At 45.9% G+C, this 17,666-nt stretch overlaps 1 protein-coding gene across 8 annotated transcripts in view; it reads right to left on the reverse strand.

The window, feature by feature from the left end:
* Window positions 1–17,666, reverse strand: part of LOC135105079 (uncharacterized) — a 190,212-nt gene that overhangs the window by 95,170 nt on the left and 77,376 nt on the right. For 3 of the 8 annotated variants that reach the window (XM_064013025.1, XM_064013027.1, XM_064013026.1), the window contains exons 2-3: window positions 7,596–7,809; window positions 7,367–7,483 (exon numbers count right to left, since the gene is read on the reverse strand). The exons of 3 other annotated variants lie outside the window; for them this stretch is intronic. In XM_064013025.1, the coding sequence (XP_063869095.1) occupies window positions 7,367–7,483; window positions 7,596–7,809 (331 nt within the window). The remainder of the gene's footprint in view (window positions 1–7,366; window positions 7,484–7,595; window positions 7,810–17,666) is intronic. 2 more of the 8 variants (XR_010270690.1, XM_064013028.1) reach the window with 1 other exon arrangement.

The raw sequence follows: 17,666 nt of genomic DNA on the forward strand, positions 1-17,666 counted from the left end.
TGTACGGCCAGCCCGGGCACCTCATTAGACAGAGAGAGAGAGAGAGAGAGAGAGAGAGAGAGAGAGAGAGAGAGAGAGAGAGAGAGAGAGAGAGAGAGAGAGAGAGAGAGAGAGAGAGAGAGAGAGAGAGAGAGAGAGAGAGAGAGAGAGAGAGAGAGAGAGAGAGAGAGAGAGAGAGAGAGAGAGAGAGAGAGAGAGAGAGAGAGAGAGAGAGAGAGTATAAAAGGGAAAGGACATGAAAAGTATTAAAAGAAACGTAAATAAATTAAGACAACAAAGAAAAACTAAATCAATCACGAAAAGGAAAACGGACATGAAAAAAAAAAGGATTAAAAATAATTGAGGACAAAGCACACACACACACACACACACACACACACACACACACACACACACCAAAAAATAAATGAATACAATAAATAAAACAACGAAAAAAAAGTAAAGAAAAAAAAAAGAAAAAGGACTGAAAACTGATAAAAAAAGTCACCCACCACCACTACTACCACCACCAACACCAGGCCAGCCATTCCCAGCCCCGTGCCCGTCCCAACTCTATACAAATGCTACAGAAAATCCAGCTGGACGTACCATTCATCGTCGCAGCGTTAGCACCGTTTTAAGCCCCCGTCACCCTGCCTGTGCCTCCCCGCCCGGCCGTTCGTTAGTCGAGAAGGACCGTCCGTCGCGAATTTATACTCCAGAGTTGAATTTAGCGTGTATTCCATTAATCAGAATGAAGGGGGAATTGTATTTATATGGAAGGAAGAGGATGGAAGGAGGTAAAAATTTATAAATGGATGGGAGGATGGAAGAACTGGTGGGGAGAAGGAAGGAAGGATTGGTGAACAGAAAGAAGGATGGATGGAGAAGGCTGAAGAGGAAGGAAGGGGAAAAGAATAGGTAAACGAGATAAAAGGATATATGGAGAGGAAGGAAGAACTAGTGAATGGAAGGAGGAAAGAATGGGTGAATGAACAGAAGGATAAATGCCGAGGAGAGAAGAAGGGAAGGATAGGTAAAGAAATAAAGGTAAGGGTGAAGAGGAAGGAAGGACAGTAGCATGGGGAAGGGAAAACAGTGGAAGGGGGGAAATAGGGTTAAGGGCCTTCTGTTTTCATTGGTTATTTAATTAGTTGACGGAAATTTTTAGGCCTACCGTGGAAAAGTTAAAATTATACGGAGAATAAGGCTGCGAATTCATTTTACATACTAGATACACGCACACACACACACACACACACACACACACACACACACACACACACACATATATATATATATATATATATATATATATATATATATATATATATATATATATATATATATATATATATATATATATATATATGAGAGCTAGAGAGAGAGAGAGAGAGAGAGAGAGAGAGAGAGAGAGAGAGAGAGAGAGAGAGAGAGAGAGAGAGAGAGAGAGAGAGAGAGAGAGAGAGAGAGAGAGAATTACGTGGACAATAATTATTCAGCTATCTAACAGTTCGGCATTACACGTCGATTATAGGTAAATTGAATTGAATGCCAACACACGTGTATAGGTTTGATTGTACGCCATTCATGTTTGCTGCTTAATGAGAGAGAGAGAGAGAGAGAGAGAGAGAGAGAGAGAGAGAGAGAGAGAGAGAGAGAGAGAGAGAGAGAGAGAGAGAGAGAGAGAGAGAGAGTAGGTGGGTGGGAGTTTATTATACTACGAAGTGAAGGGCAACATCCTTATTTTGTGTATGCGTGGGTGGGTAACAAATTCAGCACATACACACACACACACACACACATGGTCCAATTAAACCCCAGGGAGAGTCTCATCCACTGCGGAGGGAAGAGAGAGAGAGAGAGAGAGAGAGAGAGAGAGAGAGAGAGAGAGAGAGAGAGAGAGAGAGAGAGAGAGAGAGTGCTGGGAGAGGGGCGGGCGGGCGACAGGACCCTCAAAACATACACCTGACAACGCTCAGGTAATATCGCATTGGACATAATTCTCCTCATTACGTCTCCCCGCCGGATAATGTATTAACTCCCTCCCTGTCCATTTTTTGACGTCCGGCGGCTCCCACCGATCCAGTTAATGTCCCAATTAGGAAATTCTTCACATTCAGTCGTGCCCGAGAACTCCACGAAAAAAAAAAGATCGCTACCATGGAAAAAAAAAAAGAGAGAGAGAGAGAGACAGAGAGAAACAGGTAAAGGTAACTAAAACGGAGGTTACCTGCATGGAGACAGAGAGAGAGCAGCCGTGCGTTGAGGTTAGTCTGCCAGGTTGTTTGTTACCTGTTGATGTACGTTTGTTCTTGTGCCGAGGTTGCTGCGAGGCTGCTCCTTTGTGTGGCGTGAGGTGTGGTGATGTGGTTGAGGTTTATGTGGCGTGGTGAGGTGTGGTGAGCAGTGGTGTGTGCTTAAGAGGAGTGGTAGTAGAGATACGTGGTTGTGGTATGATGTGTGGTGGTGTGGTAGAAGTTTATGTGACGTGGTGATGGCGTGGTGAGGTGTGGTGTGTGCAGGAGTGGAACGGAGTGTTGGAGGCGAGTGGTGGTGTAGCTGTGTCTGTCCGTGGCGTGGTTGTGTAAGTTAAGGATGTGAGGGAGAGTGGCGTTGCGAGGGGATAGTGTCTTTTAAAGTTATGCAATTACCCTGTGGTGCTGGAGTGTGTGGAATAGGAGCGTGCGGAGAGTGAGGGCGGTGGCTGGTTGTGGTGTCAAGGGCGTGGCGTACTGGGGAAAAGGAAGAGGAGGAAGAGGAAGAGGGAAAAAACAGCAGCAGGAGAAGGAAGAGAAGGAAGTGGGGAGTAAGTGTACAGGTCGCTGCAGAAAAGATGAGGCGATAGCACAAGCAGACGCTATCGGGAGGCGACACATCACGCTCGCCAACATCAAGTGAGGAGAGAAGTTGATTATGAGGACATTAAAACTACCCTGACTTTTACTGCTTGCAGCGAGAAGGAGGGACAGGGAGAGAGGCAGGGAGGGCAGGAGGCAGGGAGAAGTCTAGAAGGAAGGGAGGGACATGAGAACTATCCTGACGTTTACTGTTTGCAGCGAAGAGAGACAGAGAGGAAGGGAGGGATGGTGGCAGGGAGAAGATATCCAGAACAGCTTGAAGGAAGGGAGAGAGAGAGAGAGAGAGAGAGGAGAGACGAGGAGGGAGAGGCAGGGAGGAATGTGCGGAGGAGTCTAATTCAGAGGAAAACAAACGCGGGGGAACTTATTCTAAACCTGTCGGGAATGATTCGCCATTAAATTATAGGCAACACGGACTCAGCGGCGTTTAATTATTCACTGGTTTATTAACGACCCAGATAGAACACAGCCACCACGTCCTTGTATCTTCCCGCGGCAAGAGTTACGACGCGACTTTCCCCAACACGCGATGCTTTTAATGCTTTCCGCTGCGATAAAACCAGGCCGAGGGAAGCGGGTGACTGGCGCTGAGTGCTGGCCGCGCCCTGGGGATGCAAGTCAACGCCGCACGCACCCTCCACGCACCGCAACGCCCCCCGACAGGAGTGAAACCTCAGCAGCATCAAGGTTCCGAGCCAAGCATCAGGCGGGCAACATCTTGTCCAGTCGGTTTTATCGCTGGCCGGCTCTCTCATGCGGAGTGAATCCAAGTGAAGCCCGGTGAAGCCCAGCCCAAGTGTACCCCATCGAGATTGGTGCTTTAATTAACGAGGAGTCGGATTAATAATGTCGTGTGGCTCTGTATAGGAGAAGACGGCTCAGTGGTCTCAGTGTGCGGCTCCTATCTCTTCTAAAATCTTATCTTTGTTGATCGCTTCTATCTTTTACGTTTCGGTTCGCGCTGCGTTATAAGAATCCGCGGAAAACAAAAGAAAACTTGCGCAGCTTAAGTGGACGAAGGAGGAACAAGGCATTTGTCTCCTATCCTACTTCTATCCGCCATTATCGACGAACATAAAATTCTAGGTGACAAGCAAGCACACATTTGAGCCTCCAGGAAAAAAAAAAAAAGAGGGAAGAAAAATAGGAAAGGGAGAATACAGACGCCTCACTACAGGATGTTTTATTTAGCTGGTTGATTATTTTACGATTTGCTAGACTGCCAACTATTGTGTTTATTACTCAGGACGATTTGAAATCATGTTCTTGATAACCTTGAGGACCAGACACACGCACACACACACACACACACACACACACACACACACACACACACACACACACACACCTACAGACGTTCCTTACAACTACACACCCTCACATATACACACATGGCAGCCTCTCTAAGTATCCTACAAGGCCTTAAACAGACACATCAAATATCTCTTCTTTCACTGATACAATTATACACGATTAACCCCAAGCCCCGCCACACCTGCACCTAAAGAGCAAGTCATTCACTACTTTTATGGACAATCAGATCAAGGCAATTATTGATAAAAAAATACATACTCCAATCTTTTTCTTTTCCTTGTGTATGTGTATGTGTGTGTGTGTGTGTGTGTGTGTGTGTGTGTGTGTGTGTGTAGTCGTCGTGGGTAAGCAAGGGTGAGAAAGAGGACAGCATCTCTACAAGTAAGGGTGACAAGACAAGGAAAAGTCATTTTATGTTTTTTTTTCTTTCTTGTTCCTGCTCACGGTGTGTTAGGGTGAAGTACTGAGCTTTGTATTGTGTGTGTGTGTGTGTGTGTGTGTGTGTGTGTGTGTGTGTGTGTGTGTGTGTGTGTGTGTGTGTGTGTGTGTGTGTGTGTATTTATTAGTGTTCCAGCGGTTGCGTTTCAGGGGTTTCTATTGCAATGCGCTGTCAGTACTTATAAATACAAAGTAATAGGGTAATCTGCAGTTCATCTCGGTGAAGTAGATGATGCAGTATAAAGAAATGTGTTTAGAATGCGTGTAGTATGTTATGGTGAGAAGGGTGTGGCGTGGTGTGGTGTGGTGAAGGATATAGTGTAAAAAGGTATGGTGTGGTGAAAAAAAAGAAAACGAAAACATGAAAAGGTACGACGGCGGAAGAAAATAAGAAAGAAAAGACAGGACATGGAAGAAAGAAAATATCCACACCGAACGAGTCGTAAAGGAAATATAAAACTCACCGGGGAAAAAACCCTCATAAAACGTGATCTTGTGCGATAAAACAGAGACAGTGTAAGACATTGCAAAACCGACTTCCAAAGGGGGACCTGCACACCTGAAACACACACAAACAGACAGGTAGACACTCACCTACACAAAACGCACCTGTATATCTCTTTTATTTTACTCAGAGCAACACAAACAACACAATCAATCCTCCGTGCTAATACGAAGGGACATCAAACACCCACTCACGCAAACAAGGAGACGAACATTCACTGCAAACCTAAGAGTCAAACCTCCCTTCTTCCTCCTCCTCCTCCACTCCAGTCCACTCCAAGCAAGTTAATTAAAGGAACACCGAAGAATTATAAATAACTCGAACATCAAGTCTGACAGTTAAATCCGATGCTCAGAAGAAAAACATTATTCGAACAAAACCGTAGAATGTAACAAGAACACGAAAAACAAGATTGATAAACTAAAAAAAAAACCGACTGATAATTAGTAAATGAATGCGTAAACAGATAAGCGAACAAATAGGAAACAAACTGAGAGATAAAGAAAGAAAAAAAAGAAAGAAAACAAAATATAAGCAAAAAGAAAGCTTAATTAACAAACAACCAAGCAACTCAGAAAAAAAAACAACACAACGAAAAAAAGAAAACAGTCACTGAAATAAACAAGACTAAAACAACTATAGCGACCCACACGAATGAGCCAATACACACAACAGCCACGTCAAACAACTAACTCAAACGTCCCCGTGAACGGACAAGCCAATCAAGCACCGGGGAGGGACGGGCGCACGCAGGCAGGGTAGGCAAGCAAACAAGCAGGCACCACACTACCGGATACACCACACCCTTTCACTCTCCTGCCCCCGCGTCGACCACCCGCTGTCGCCCGAATGACCTTTTCTTCTCTCCATTCATCTCGCTCCTCCTTGGTCCGGCCGTGTGGCGCCTAACAATCCCATGACCTTCACAAAGAATTAGTTTTCACATGGCAGGCAACTCACCCACCTCTTCCTTCCCTTGGGCACACCGGCACACGCTCTACTTCCCTCTGCCTCCCTCCCTCTCTCCCTCTCATTCTCTCTCACAAACCACAGTGAATATTTACCTCCTTCCTTCCTTTCCCTCCTTCCCCACACCGTTCAAGGCCGATGTTTCACGTGGTAACCTGCGCAGCCCCCACTGATTCGGTATTCACCTCAGTAAGTTAAGGGGGCAGGTCAGGGGCGGTGAGATAAGGGTTAATGGTGTGCAAGGAGCTCCGTTATCAGGCCGAGAGGAGCAGCGCCGCCGTGCATCATCCTCGCTCCTCACTATCTCGCCATCTCCTTCTACGGCTCTACTAGTGTCATGCTAATCCTCTTATTTGCTCGACACGCCGTAATCTTGCAATGTCTCACTCCCCGCTAAAGGCGCGTGTGTGTGCCAGAGTGTGTTGTGTTAGCGGTGGGGGTGTGTACTATAGACCTTGGTGTGTGTATGTATGTATAGACGATGGTGTGTGTGTGTGTGTGTGTGTGTGTGTGTGTGTGTGTGTGTGTGTGTGTGTGTGTGTGTGTGTGTGTGTGTGTGTGTGTGTGTGTGTGTGTGTGTGTGTGTGTGTGTGGGCTAGCCATGTCAAAGACTCATGTGGAAGCCGGAACTGTGTGTACGTGTATGTATGTATGTATGTATGTATGTATGTATATGTGTGTGTGTGTGTGTGTGTGTGTGTGTGTGTGTGTGTGTGTGTGTGTGTGTGTGTGTGTGTGTGTGTGTGTGTGTGTTCACGTGCGTCTGGAAATACGAGCAGGATACATGCAAACCTAACGACGCCTGAAATAAAATTCTTGCTCCGATAGTCTTAAAAATCTTGCAATACTTCTGTTTCCTGCCATCCATTGATTTTAGTGCCGCTCAAGGTTCCCAATACTTTTTTCGTTTTATCTTTTTCTACCCATTTACCTTTATAAGACGAACCTGAGAGAGAGAGAGAGAGAGAGAGAGAGAGAGAGAGAGAGAGAGAGAGAGAGAGAGAGAGAGAGAGAGAGAGAGAGAGAGAGAGAGAGAGAGAGAGAGAGAGAATTAACTACCACCGTTCGACTTAAGAGAAAAAGAATAAGATTTCTTTTCCCATTTAGTGAAGTCACGCTGACTGCCCTTTGCAAAGCTGAGGAGACGCGCTGAAGGGGAAGACAAGTACAACGGTTGGGGGAGAGGGGAGAGAGGCGAGGGGAGAGGGGAGAGAGAGAGACAGCAGTGCAGGCAGAATGGATATGCACTTTTACGGAACGAAAAGTTGAAAGTACCAGTAAATTATGTTACCATTTGTACCTGTGCACCTGCCATTTCTCTCAGCACTATTTTATCTCCTCTTCCATTTCTTTTCCTTTCCTCTCTTCCACCTCCCCTTCCGTCCTGATAATGAAGAAAAGACCACATGGCGACATCCTGTTAACAATAAACATACTAAGATATTTTTATCAGCTCTATTCTACACACATTTGCTTCACATTCCATTTCACTCTATTATATATTTTTCTCTCCATCTCTTAACCTTTACCTTGTACTGACAAGCAGGAGGCGAGTGGGAAAACAGGCGGCAGTGGAATCCAGTTGACTCCTTGAAACACAGAGGCAGGTCATTGACGTTCTTGCAAACCCTCCAAGGTAGAAGGTCCCGTCTGCGTTCCCTTCCCTCCTCGCGGGAATACCAAGGGCTCTTATCGGCGCATCGAGGGCTCATCGGGATGCCGGCTGAGGGGCCTAATAAATACCTGTCAAACGGGTGAAATTTAAATGCTGGTTACAATTAGCGGGTCTTCCTCGTCGTTTGGTGGCCCGGGTGGTTACCGAAAGGAGTGCACGGACCGGGAAAGCAAGCAAATGGTAGGACGGACGGACGGACGGACAGACACATGGACGGAAGACAGATATACAAATGCACGAACTGACAGACAGACACACGGATGAATGGATAGACGCACAAACAAACGGACACACACGTGAAGGAACAGATGTACACACGGACAGACGGACAGATGCACGGACAGACAAACAGATGCACCACTGGACGAACAGACGCACGAACAGAGAGACAGATGAACACATAGGCAGAAGCAGACTAACAGAAAAACGAACGGACAAATAGACCCACGGACGTACGTACGGACAAACGCTGGGATGGAAAAACAAAAACAGCAATAGATGTACAGACGCATGGAGGAAGAGGCAGAGGCACGCACGGACCTAGACAGACAGACAGACAGACAGACACATGCTCTACTCCGTCTCAGCGGCAGGAGGTGAGGCCACCGGGCATAATGCACTAATTAATGTCATTCGCGGTCGGCCGGGAGGCAGGGACTCGCCCGCCATACTAACCACAGCGGCGTGTCTTGGGCTAAGTGGAATTAATTACATTTTAAGTATTTCGTTTTCTTTTTATTCTCCCAACTAGCGTTTCATGGCTCGTAAATTTGCTTTAATGCCTTCAAATTTGCTTTTGCCCTAGACCAGTTTCTCTCCTTTATTGTAAGCTCGTTTTTTTCTTTCGAGGAAACAACTTGAACCAAATAAGGTGGTGATAGTGGTTACGGAGGTGGTGGTGATGGTGGTAGTAGTAGTGGTGGTGGTGGTGGTGGTAGTGGTAATGGTAGTGGTGGTAGTGGTGGTGGTAGTAGCAGTGGTGGTAGTAGTGGAGATGGTGGTGGTGGTGGTGGTGGTGGTGGTGGTGGTGGTGGTGGTGGTGATGATGATACTAGAGGAGGAGGAGGAGGAGGAGGAGGAGGAGGAGGAGGAGGAGGAGGAGGAGAAGGAGGAGGAGGAGGAGGAGGAGAAGAAAGGTGAAGAAGATGAAAACAAGAGAAGCAAGAAGAACATGAACAGAAGAATCAGCAACAAGAACACGGAGAACGGAAAGAGAAACAAGAAAATAGGAAGAAGCAGAAGGAAGGAACACAAGAACAACCAAGAAGAAGAAAAGTAACAACAGTGGGGGAGGAGGAGGAGGAGGAGGAGGAGGAGGAGGAGGAGGAGGAGGAGGAGGAGGAGGAGGAGGAGGAAGATGATTACGGCCCTTGAGGTATCTTGAGCTCCATGCAGGCCAACACTCCGCCTCCCCACACGACGCCCGAGCTGCCCAGAATTGACAATGAACCGCTTAAATCAGGCATCACCTCGCCTGCCTAAAACTAACATCACTCGTCCCTAAAAATGTATATACAAAAATAAGATAGAGAGGAATAAGAAATAACTTTGATCTGAGGCGGTGCATCTCTGCAGGCGTTCGCGAAATCGTTCTTCACGGCTGGTAATTGAACATTTTTCCCACTGAGCTCTTGAAATATTTATGAAATGTAAAATCAGCAAGTGGTCAGAGGGAAGGAGGGAAGGCCAGGGAGAGAGAGAGAGAGAGAGAGAGAGAGAGAGAGAGAGAGAGAGAGAGAGAGAGAGAGAGAGAGAGAGAGAGAGAGAGAGAGAGAGAGAGAGAGAGAGAGAGAGAGAGAGAGAGAGAGAGGCGACGGCGGGCGGTCAAAAATCTAAAAGCTAGGAACTAAAATAAAATGAGACACACATTAAAAACACATATGATAGTTCACTCACATACGTCTGATGTGTAAAATGATAAGGTCAAAACATTTATTTGGGAGTGCAATAAATGTGAATGGTTTATTTAGGGTTGCGAGGCGCGGAGGTGCGGGTCCTTTAGTCATGTCTCTTTTGTGCACACGCCCACACACCGCCCACCGCACCCCGGCTGGGCGAGGAACCGACTAATTCTCCTCCTTTACGCAGAGAAGGCAGGTGGACTTCGTTTATATACTCGTATTTCTCTGTAAAGAAGGTGTGGGATGCATTCTTCCTCATCTCCTCGTTTTCCTTCTCGTTCTCCTTTTCCTCCTTTTCCTTTTCTTCTTCTTCTTCCTTCTTTTCTTTTTTTCTTCCTCCTAGCCGTCGCACTGAATTAAAAAAAAATTACGTGAGAACTACTGAAAGCATTTAATTTCCCGCGACTGCGACAACTCAAGCCTTGCCACATACATACGCGTAATGTTCCGATGCTCTCTACCGAAATGAGTGTAGCGTGTTTCGAAAAGTACGTAATTGTAAAGTATAATTCCCAGTAACTGATCTTCTGGGGAAAGCTCATTACAACTCAAGTTCACGTACTACAGTATACAGTATACGTATTTGTGCATTCAAATCATATCTATTTATTTATTTATACCAGCAGCGTGAAGATTTAAAATGCACGGTTGCGTGGGTGTCATGAAAGGCGTGCAGGGGACAAAGGATGACGGGCTCAGCACTCCTCCGTTGGGAACATTTATTCCTGCGAGAAAAATGTAGAACAACCCTTATTTCTATATTCTGTTGTATATTCTGGTATTTTCTTTATATATATTATCCTCCAGGGAGACGATTTTCCTGTAGGAACAAGGCAAGTTACATCAGAAGCCTGTATATCTATTTACTTCATTTACTGATATTTTCCCTATTTTACTGTCTGTGTAAGAGAATCAAAAGTCCGCATGGTGAGTCTGCAGCAGCGGCAGCACGTGCAAGGAAGTAAGGGCCAACCTTTTCTTCTTTTCACGATGGCGGCGCGTAATAGTAACACTCACTCCCTCTCTTAAAAGGAGCGGAGGGCCATCCAGGGAGATTAGCGCCCCGGGGAGCGACGCAGCGAGCCAACAACTGGACGACTCGTTAGGCGGGAGTGCTTGTCGCCTACCTGCCTCCACCCCGCACCGACCCGCGCCTCACTAATTATACACTTGCTGCCTTTTAAACCCTCGGCGCCGCCCGGCCTAATCATGCTTTTCATCTTAAATTGTTCGTCGTTTCAACCATTTGCTTCAAGACAGGATCCTTTTACTTCACTTTCTTCTTCTCTTTCTAATGGCGACACACGAGGGCAGGTGGTAGGCTTTGTGCGATCCGCCGTTAAATGTTTTTCCCTTTCTTTCTCATGGGAATTTTTCATTAAGGCTTCTCATAACTCCTTGGCGGTCAAACAGAAATAACTTGACGCTTGGCTGAGTTTCTGAAATCGGTGCATCCTTAAATCAGTCGTCGTCGCTCTCTTCCATCAGTTTCCATCTCTGTGTCTGAGTCCTGGTGGATATGTGGGGAAATCCTCGAAGAACAGGCTCAATACAGCGCATTCATATCCAGATCGGGCCTCAAGCATTTGCCCACGAAATATTAAGACTGTACATCGAAAGAAAAACTGAGGCTGTCGTCCTTTCGCCCCGCTCTGGTACACAAAACTCCAATACACCACAACACACCACAACACACCACAACACAACACAGCACAACACAACTCTTCCACTGCCACAAGACCCACGTTTCCCCGATTAAAGCAAGCACAAGTCACGTTCCCATATTCACCGAGGAACAATATTGAGCAAAAATCTCTTGGGGGAAACCTTGAGAGCACCAGGCGGCCAGAAAAGAAATAAGGGTGAGGAGGAAAAAAAATAAGAGGGTAAATTCCTTCTCTTCTAAATAAGTCCTTTTCATTTTGCGTGGTATGTGTTATGCGCATATTGGACACGCACCTCCGCTCTCTATTCTCTCCGAATGGCCGAGTTTATGAGGGGAAGCCATCAGGGAATGGACGGGCACTTCCTGATCCAGTGGCAGGGCTTAGGGGTGTGTGTGTGTGTGTGTGTGTGTGTGTGTGTGTGTGTGTGTGTGTGTGTGTGTGTGTGTGTGTCTTTCTCTAAATAAGGAGATATTAACGATTTACAGGTAGTGTTCCTACTATAATGTGTAATTTTAGCGTGTGTGTGTGTGTGTGTGTGTGTGTGTGTGTGTGTGTGTGTGTGTGTGTGTGTGTGTGTGTGTGTGTGTGTGTGTGTGTGTGTGTGTGTGTGCGCGGGCGCGCGCGCGCGCGCGGAGGTGTTGCAAGGCAGGTTGGACCACACATTTCTAAACTTAAGCCAAACCAATTTGTTTGAAGTTGTCTTTTCTTATGGCCGGCAGAGAAAATGGAACAGCTGGTGTGTGTGTGTGTGTGTGTGTGTGTGTGTGTGTGTGTGTGTGTGTGTGTGTGTGTGTGTGTGTGTGTGTGTGTGTGTGTGTGTGTGTGTGTGTGTGTGTGTGTGTGTGTGTGTGTGTGTGTGTGTGTGTGTGTGTGTGCACGCAAAGCAACAAAAAATAGTCCAGGAAACAGGAAATGGAAAATACAAATTGATGTACATAGACATCTTGAAGAAAAACAAGAGAAAAGAGAGTACGATAAGAGGAAAGGAGGAGGAAAGAGTAGGAGTAGAAGAAGGAATAGAAGGAGGAGGAGGAGGAGGATGACTGGAAGGGTGAGGGAGGTTGAGGGTGGACCATCTGAGTAATTTGACCACTAGCATGCGCAAGTGGCGATCCGATTTGCATGGGTGTGTCGGCGTACTCAAACAGATCGCATAAAGAAAGCAACGTTGCCCTGATATCACGCCGACCAACCACTATAGATACAGACTCTCCCCGAACACCGACCTTCAAACTTCTGGCCACAGCTCGGCGTCTTGTGAACTGGGCCGCACCGGTAACTTTTTTTTTTCTTTCTTTCAAACTTGAGTCTTGCTTCTTTGTGTGCTCGCTTAGTCCAGGTGCTTCTGTCTCCTGGTCGTGGTTTGTGAGCTGGTCTGGAGTTGGTAACAAATGACTCTTGTATCTAGTGACTCTTAATGCCTACTGTGGCCGGTACTTCGTAATACTAATGCCTGCTAAACTCTGATGCACCTACTGGAATTTTTATCTGGGCTCTAATACCTGCTGGAGGAGAACCACTTGTGAACCTTATGGCATCGGGAGGACCAGGACAACCGACAAGAACAGCTGCTCACCTGGCAAGTGCTGGTAAAAGCCTGGCAGCTACCCATTGTTCTTTATAGGTAAGTATTTAAAGTATTTGTTCACTTCGTCATGTCAGCAAAGATAATGAGTAAAGGTACTGATGAGCGCCACCAGATGAAGAAGAATCGCAGGTAAGTAGAATTTCTGAAGATGCATGATTTGTTTCAGCTATACCTAACGGCAACTTTCCAGCTGGTCACACACACACACACACACACACACACACACACACACACACACACACACACACACTCAATTTACAAACACTACTATTATGTTCAATACGAAGAAAATAAATATAAACAACCTGTACAATAAAAGAGTAGATGAAAACACAAAAGCAAGAAAGAAGAGGAGGAGGAGGAGGAGGAGGAGGAGGAGGAGGAGGAGGAGGAGGAGGAGGAGGAGGAGGAGGAGGAGGAGGAAAAGAAGAAGAGAAGGAAGAAGAGGCCAATCTGTGTTTTACGGGAAGGTTGGGACTAGGAAACTTGCTCGAACAGACACGTCGCCTGCTCAATCATGCGTGTGCGTCTATGAACAAACGTGTACGTGTGTAGCAGAGTGCACATGAGGCGACGTGGAGGTGTGACCGGCATCCCGATAACCCTAGAGACGGAGAAGTGAGTGTTCCCGGCGCCTTACTGACCCCGGGGGAGCGCTGGGGGGATGACGACGAAGACAACAACGACAGCACACACACACACACACACACACACACACACACTCACAGGACAACATTATACAACAATTCTACAAACGTATATTGTTCCACTGTTAAAAGTGAAAATAGTAAAAAAAATATATGTTATCAGTATAAATAACATTAAAAGTTTACATAAAATATTAAGCGAAAGTGAAAATCATATCCTTCAGAGAGAGAGAGAGAGAGAGAGAGAGAGAGAGAGAGAGAGAGAGAGAGAGAGAGAGAGAGAGAGAGAGAGAGAGAGAGAGAGAGAGAGAGAGAGAGAGAGAGAGAGAGAGAGAGAGAGAGAGAGAGAGAGAGAGAGAGAGAGTCAACATTTACATAGCTGAAACAGAAAGCAGATTTTCTAAATGCAATAAAGATCAAATAAGCTCAAGTCAAGAGACACGTCAAAACACTACGTCCATTATATCATGTTTTTTGAGACAGTGGACCTTTTATTCCTTTATTTTTTATATTTTTATTATTTAGTAATAAATAGAACAATATCATAGACTTTCATAGAATTTAAGCAAACACACACACACACACACACACACACACACACACACACACACACACACACACACACACACACACACACACATTAATCCAGTCTCTCTCTCGTGCCGCTTCACCAACTGACAATAGCGAGTGTAATCCTTCCTGGGTCGGGTTTACGCTGCGGAGAAAATCCCTTTTAAGTGGATTCCGCCGACGCTGGTCTTTGGCGAGGCGCGTGGTGGCGGTGACAGAGGTGAGTCCTTGCACGCTTGTCGCTGGGCAGGAGGGCACACACACACACACACACACACACACACACACACACACACACACACGACTGAGAAGTATAGGTAGCAGGTGTGTTTTCTCTTTAATTACAGAAATACAAGTAAATGAATGTCTTTTATGTTAATACTTCTTGTGGTATGGCGGTAAATGATTTCCAATCTTTTCTTTTCTATTTACGTGTTCAGTCCGGATGACTGGTTGATTTTCAATGACATTTGTGAGAAAAGCCGTATATAGAAGCTTAGCTTATAGAAAAGCAATCGCCCAAAGGTGGTAATTTAATTTAAAGAGAAAAAAATTATAAGGGCAGAGGAGAAGGAGGAGGAGGAGGAGGAGGAGGAGGAGGAGGAGGAGGAGGAGGAGGAGGAGGAGGAGGAGGAGGAGGAGAGGAGGAAGAGGAGGAGGAGGAGGAGGAGGAGGAGGAGGAGGAGGAGGAGAAAGAGCGTGTAAAATATAAGACAGACATTGTAATTTGTGTCTATATTCAGGGAGAACTGGAGCCATTTTGGAGCTGGTGTGTGTGTGTGTGTGTGTGTGTGTGTGTGTGTGTGTGTGTGTGTGTGTGTGTGTGTGTGTGTGTGTGTGTGTGTGTGTGTGTGTTATTACCTTGTTCGTTTCGTTTGTATGTATGTTTGAATGTATGCGCACACACATACAAACACACACACTCTCTCTCTCTCTCTCTCTCTCTCTCTCTCTCTCTCTCTCTCTCTCTCTCTCTCTCTCTCTCTCTCTCTCTCTCTCTCTCTCTCTCTCTCTCTCTCTCTCTCTCTCTCTCTCAACAAACGACACACAAAAAAGAAAAAAACACTAACACACACACACACACACACACACACACACACACACACACACACACACACACATACAGATCTTTAAAAAAAAAAAAAATGAGAAATTAAATGCAGAAGAAAAGGAAAACATTTAAAGTAGGAAAACAAAAAAAAATCGTATTCCTTTTGGTGTGCAGTAATTCATGGCCTCGTCCGTCAGCCTCCCTCAGTTCTCTAAATTAATAACTCCGGAGTAAGACGCGGCCAGAATCTGCATGAGATAAGACAGATCAACTCGAACTCAAGATAAGACCGGGTGATAAGGTTTCGTTGTCTACCCTGGAGGGATGAAGGAGAGAGAGAGAGAGAGAGAGAGAGAGAGAGAGAGAGAGAGAGAGAGAGAGAGAGAGAGAGAGAGAGAGAGAGAGAGAGAGAGAGAGAGTAGGAGAGTAGGAGGGAAGGGACGAGTATAACACTTAGAGAAAGCCCAGCTCCTCGCCTCTGCCTTAAGTGCTCTGCTGCTTAGATATATGTTACGCAATTACGAACGCGGCTTTTAAGCGTAATTAGCCGGCAAGTGAAGAGAGCAGTCTGTTCCTTTCGACATGCACTGTATAATTCTACGATATTTCTCAGCCACGGAGCTTAGGTACCCACTACCACGCCACACTCCCTCCTATTCCTCCTCTTCTTTCTGCTCCTCCTTCTCTCCTCTCTTGGGATATCCGACGTGACTGGCTGACTTCGTTTCCGACCTTAATGAGTGGAATCGTAAAGGTAACAACGCGCAGGTGTGCTGTCTGGGCTTAGTCATGGGCTGCTGCTCTGGGAGGGAGGCTCAAAGGGTCTGGGTTGGGGGATGGACAGAGGGAGAAGGGATAAGGGTGGGGGTCAAGGGAGGGGGTCAAGGGAGGGGGTGGTCAAGGGAGGAAAGCAGCCAAGGAAGAAAGGAAGCGAGGAAGAAATGAGCAAGAGATGGATGAAGATAAAAAAAAATATTGGGATGGAGTGGAGGATTTGAAAGAAAAAAAATCTGTGTTGTTTTTAAAGGAGAAGAGTACGTTATATGAATGACTGGAGGAGGAGGAGGAGGAAAAGGAGGAGGGGAAGGGAGGTGGAGCGAGAAAGAGTTGATGGGAGTGGAGGAAGAGGAAGAGGAAGAGACAGAGGAGCAGCAAATATTCAAGGGATACAAACACAAAATTAAAAAAGCGGAAATAAAAAAAATAAAAAATAAATAAAAAAATAAAATAAAATAAAATATACACCCACACCTTCATCCATCCACCCTTTCCACCCACCCCCCTCCACACACACACACACACACACACACACACACACACACACACACACACACACACACACACACACACACACACACACACTCCACCACCAGCAAAGTCCATCCATCCGTCACACGCACCAATATGCAACATTCGTATGCAAAGTGGATCCTTCCCCCTCGCCTGCTCTTACACGTCGCGTCCTTTACTGGCCGGGGCGTGAGTGTTGGGCGAGGGGCGGCTGGCTGGCAGTGGACGAAGGGAGAGGGAATGGGGAGGCAAGAGAGAGGTGACATGGACGGAAGCGAGAGAGGAAAGACGGGTGGAATGGTAACAAAAGTGGAATATTGGACGGAATGTAACTATTTTGAAATTTTAAGATGGAAGGAGTGGATAGTTAGTTGAAAAGGAAAAGAAAAGTGGAGGACGTGGAGGAACTGGAGGTGACATGGACAGAAGCAAAAGGGGAAAGACGGGTGGAATGGTAACAGAAGTGGAATATCGGACGGAATGTGACTATTTTGATGTTTTAAAGTGGAGGAAATGGACAATTTGGTGGCGAAGAAAAGTGGAGTAGAAACCTTGGTGAGGAAGTGAAGGTGACATGGACTGAGGAAAAAGAGGAAAGACGGATGGAATGATAACAAAGGCGGAGTAACATATGGAAAGTGACTATTCGGAAGTTTTAAGATAGAGGAGGTGGACAGTTAGTTAGAAGAAAAAAAAAAAGTGGAGGATGGGGGACGAATTAGGAACTGAGAATGAGGTACAGGGAGGGACAAGGCACAACAGAGCAGGACAGTTGCAAAGGGAGTATTGCTGATTATTGGGCGCAAGTGTTACAAGGGTTTCGCATTGGTAGAGACAAGAGGAGCATGTTGCCTTCCTCGGTGCTAAGGGGGTGACGTAATTCTCACTGGCGAAGAGGTCAAATCACGGTTAAAGTAAAAACAGAAGAAAATAGAAAAAAAAGAGAGAGAAACAGAAGAGAAAAGAAAAAGAGGGATAAATATAGAGCTGGAAAGGAGGACATGATAGTGACGTAATTTCCCGTGGAGAAGAGGTTACAGTTAAAATAAAAACAGGACACAGAAGAAAATAGAAGTAAACTAAAGAAAAGGGAAGAAAAGAGGATAAACAGAACTGGGAAAGAAGAGATGATAAAAGGAATGTAAAAAGGGAATATATTTTTAAGAAGTTTGTATGTAGGTCTGTATGAGTATTTGAGTAAGAAAGGAGAT

The sequence above is a fragment of the Scylla paramamosain genome, chromosome 11, assembly GCF_035594125.1.
Source record: "Scylla paramamosain isolate STU-SP2022 chromosome 11, ASM3559412v1, whole genome shotgun sequence".
Lineage (NCBI taxonomy): Eukaryota > Metazoa > Arthropoda > Malacostraca > Decapoda > Portunidae > Scylla > Scylla paramamosain.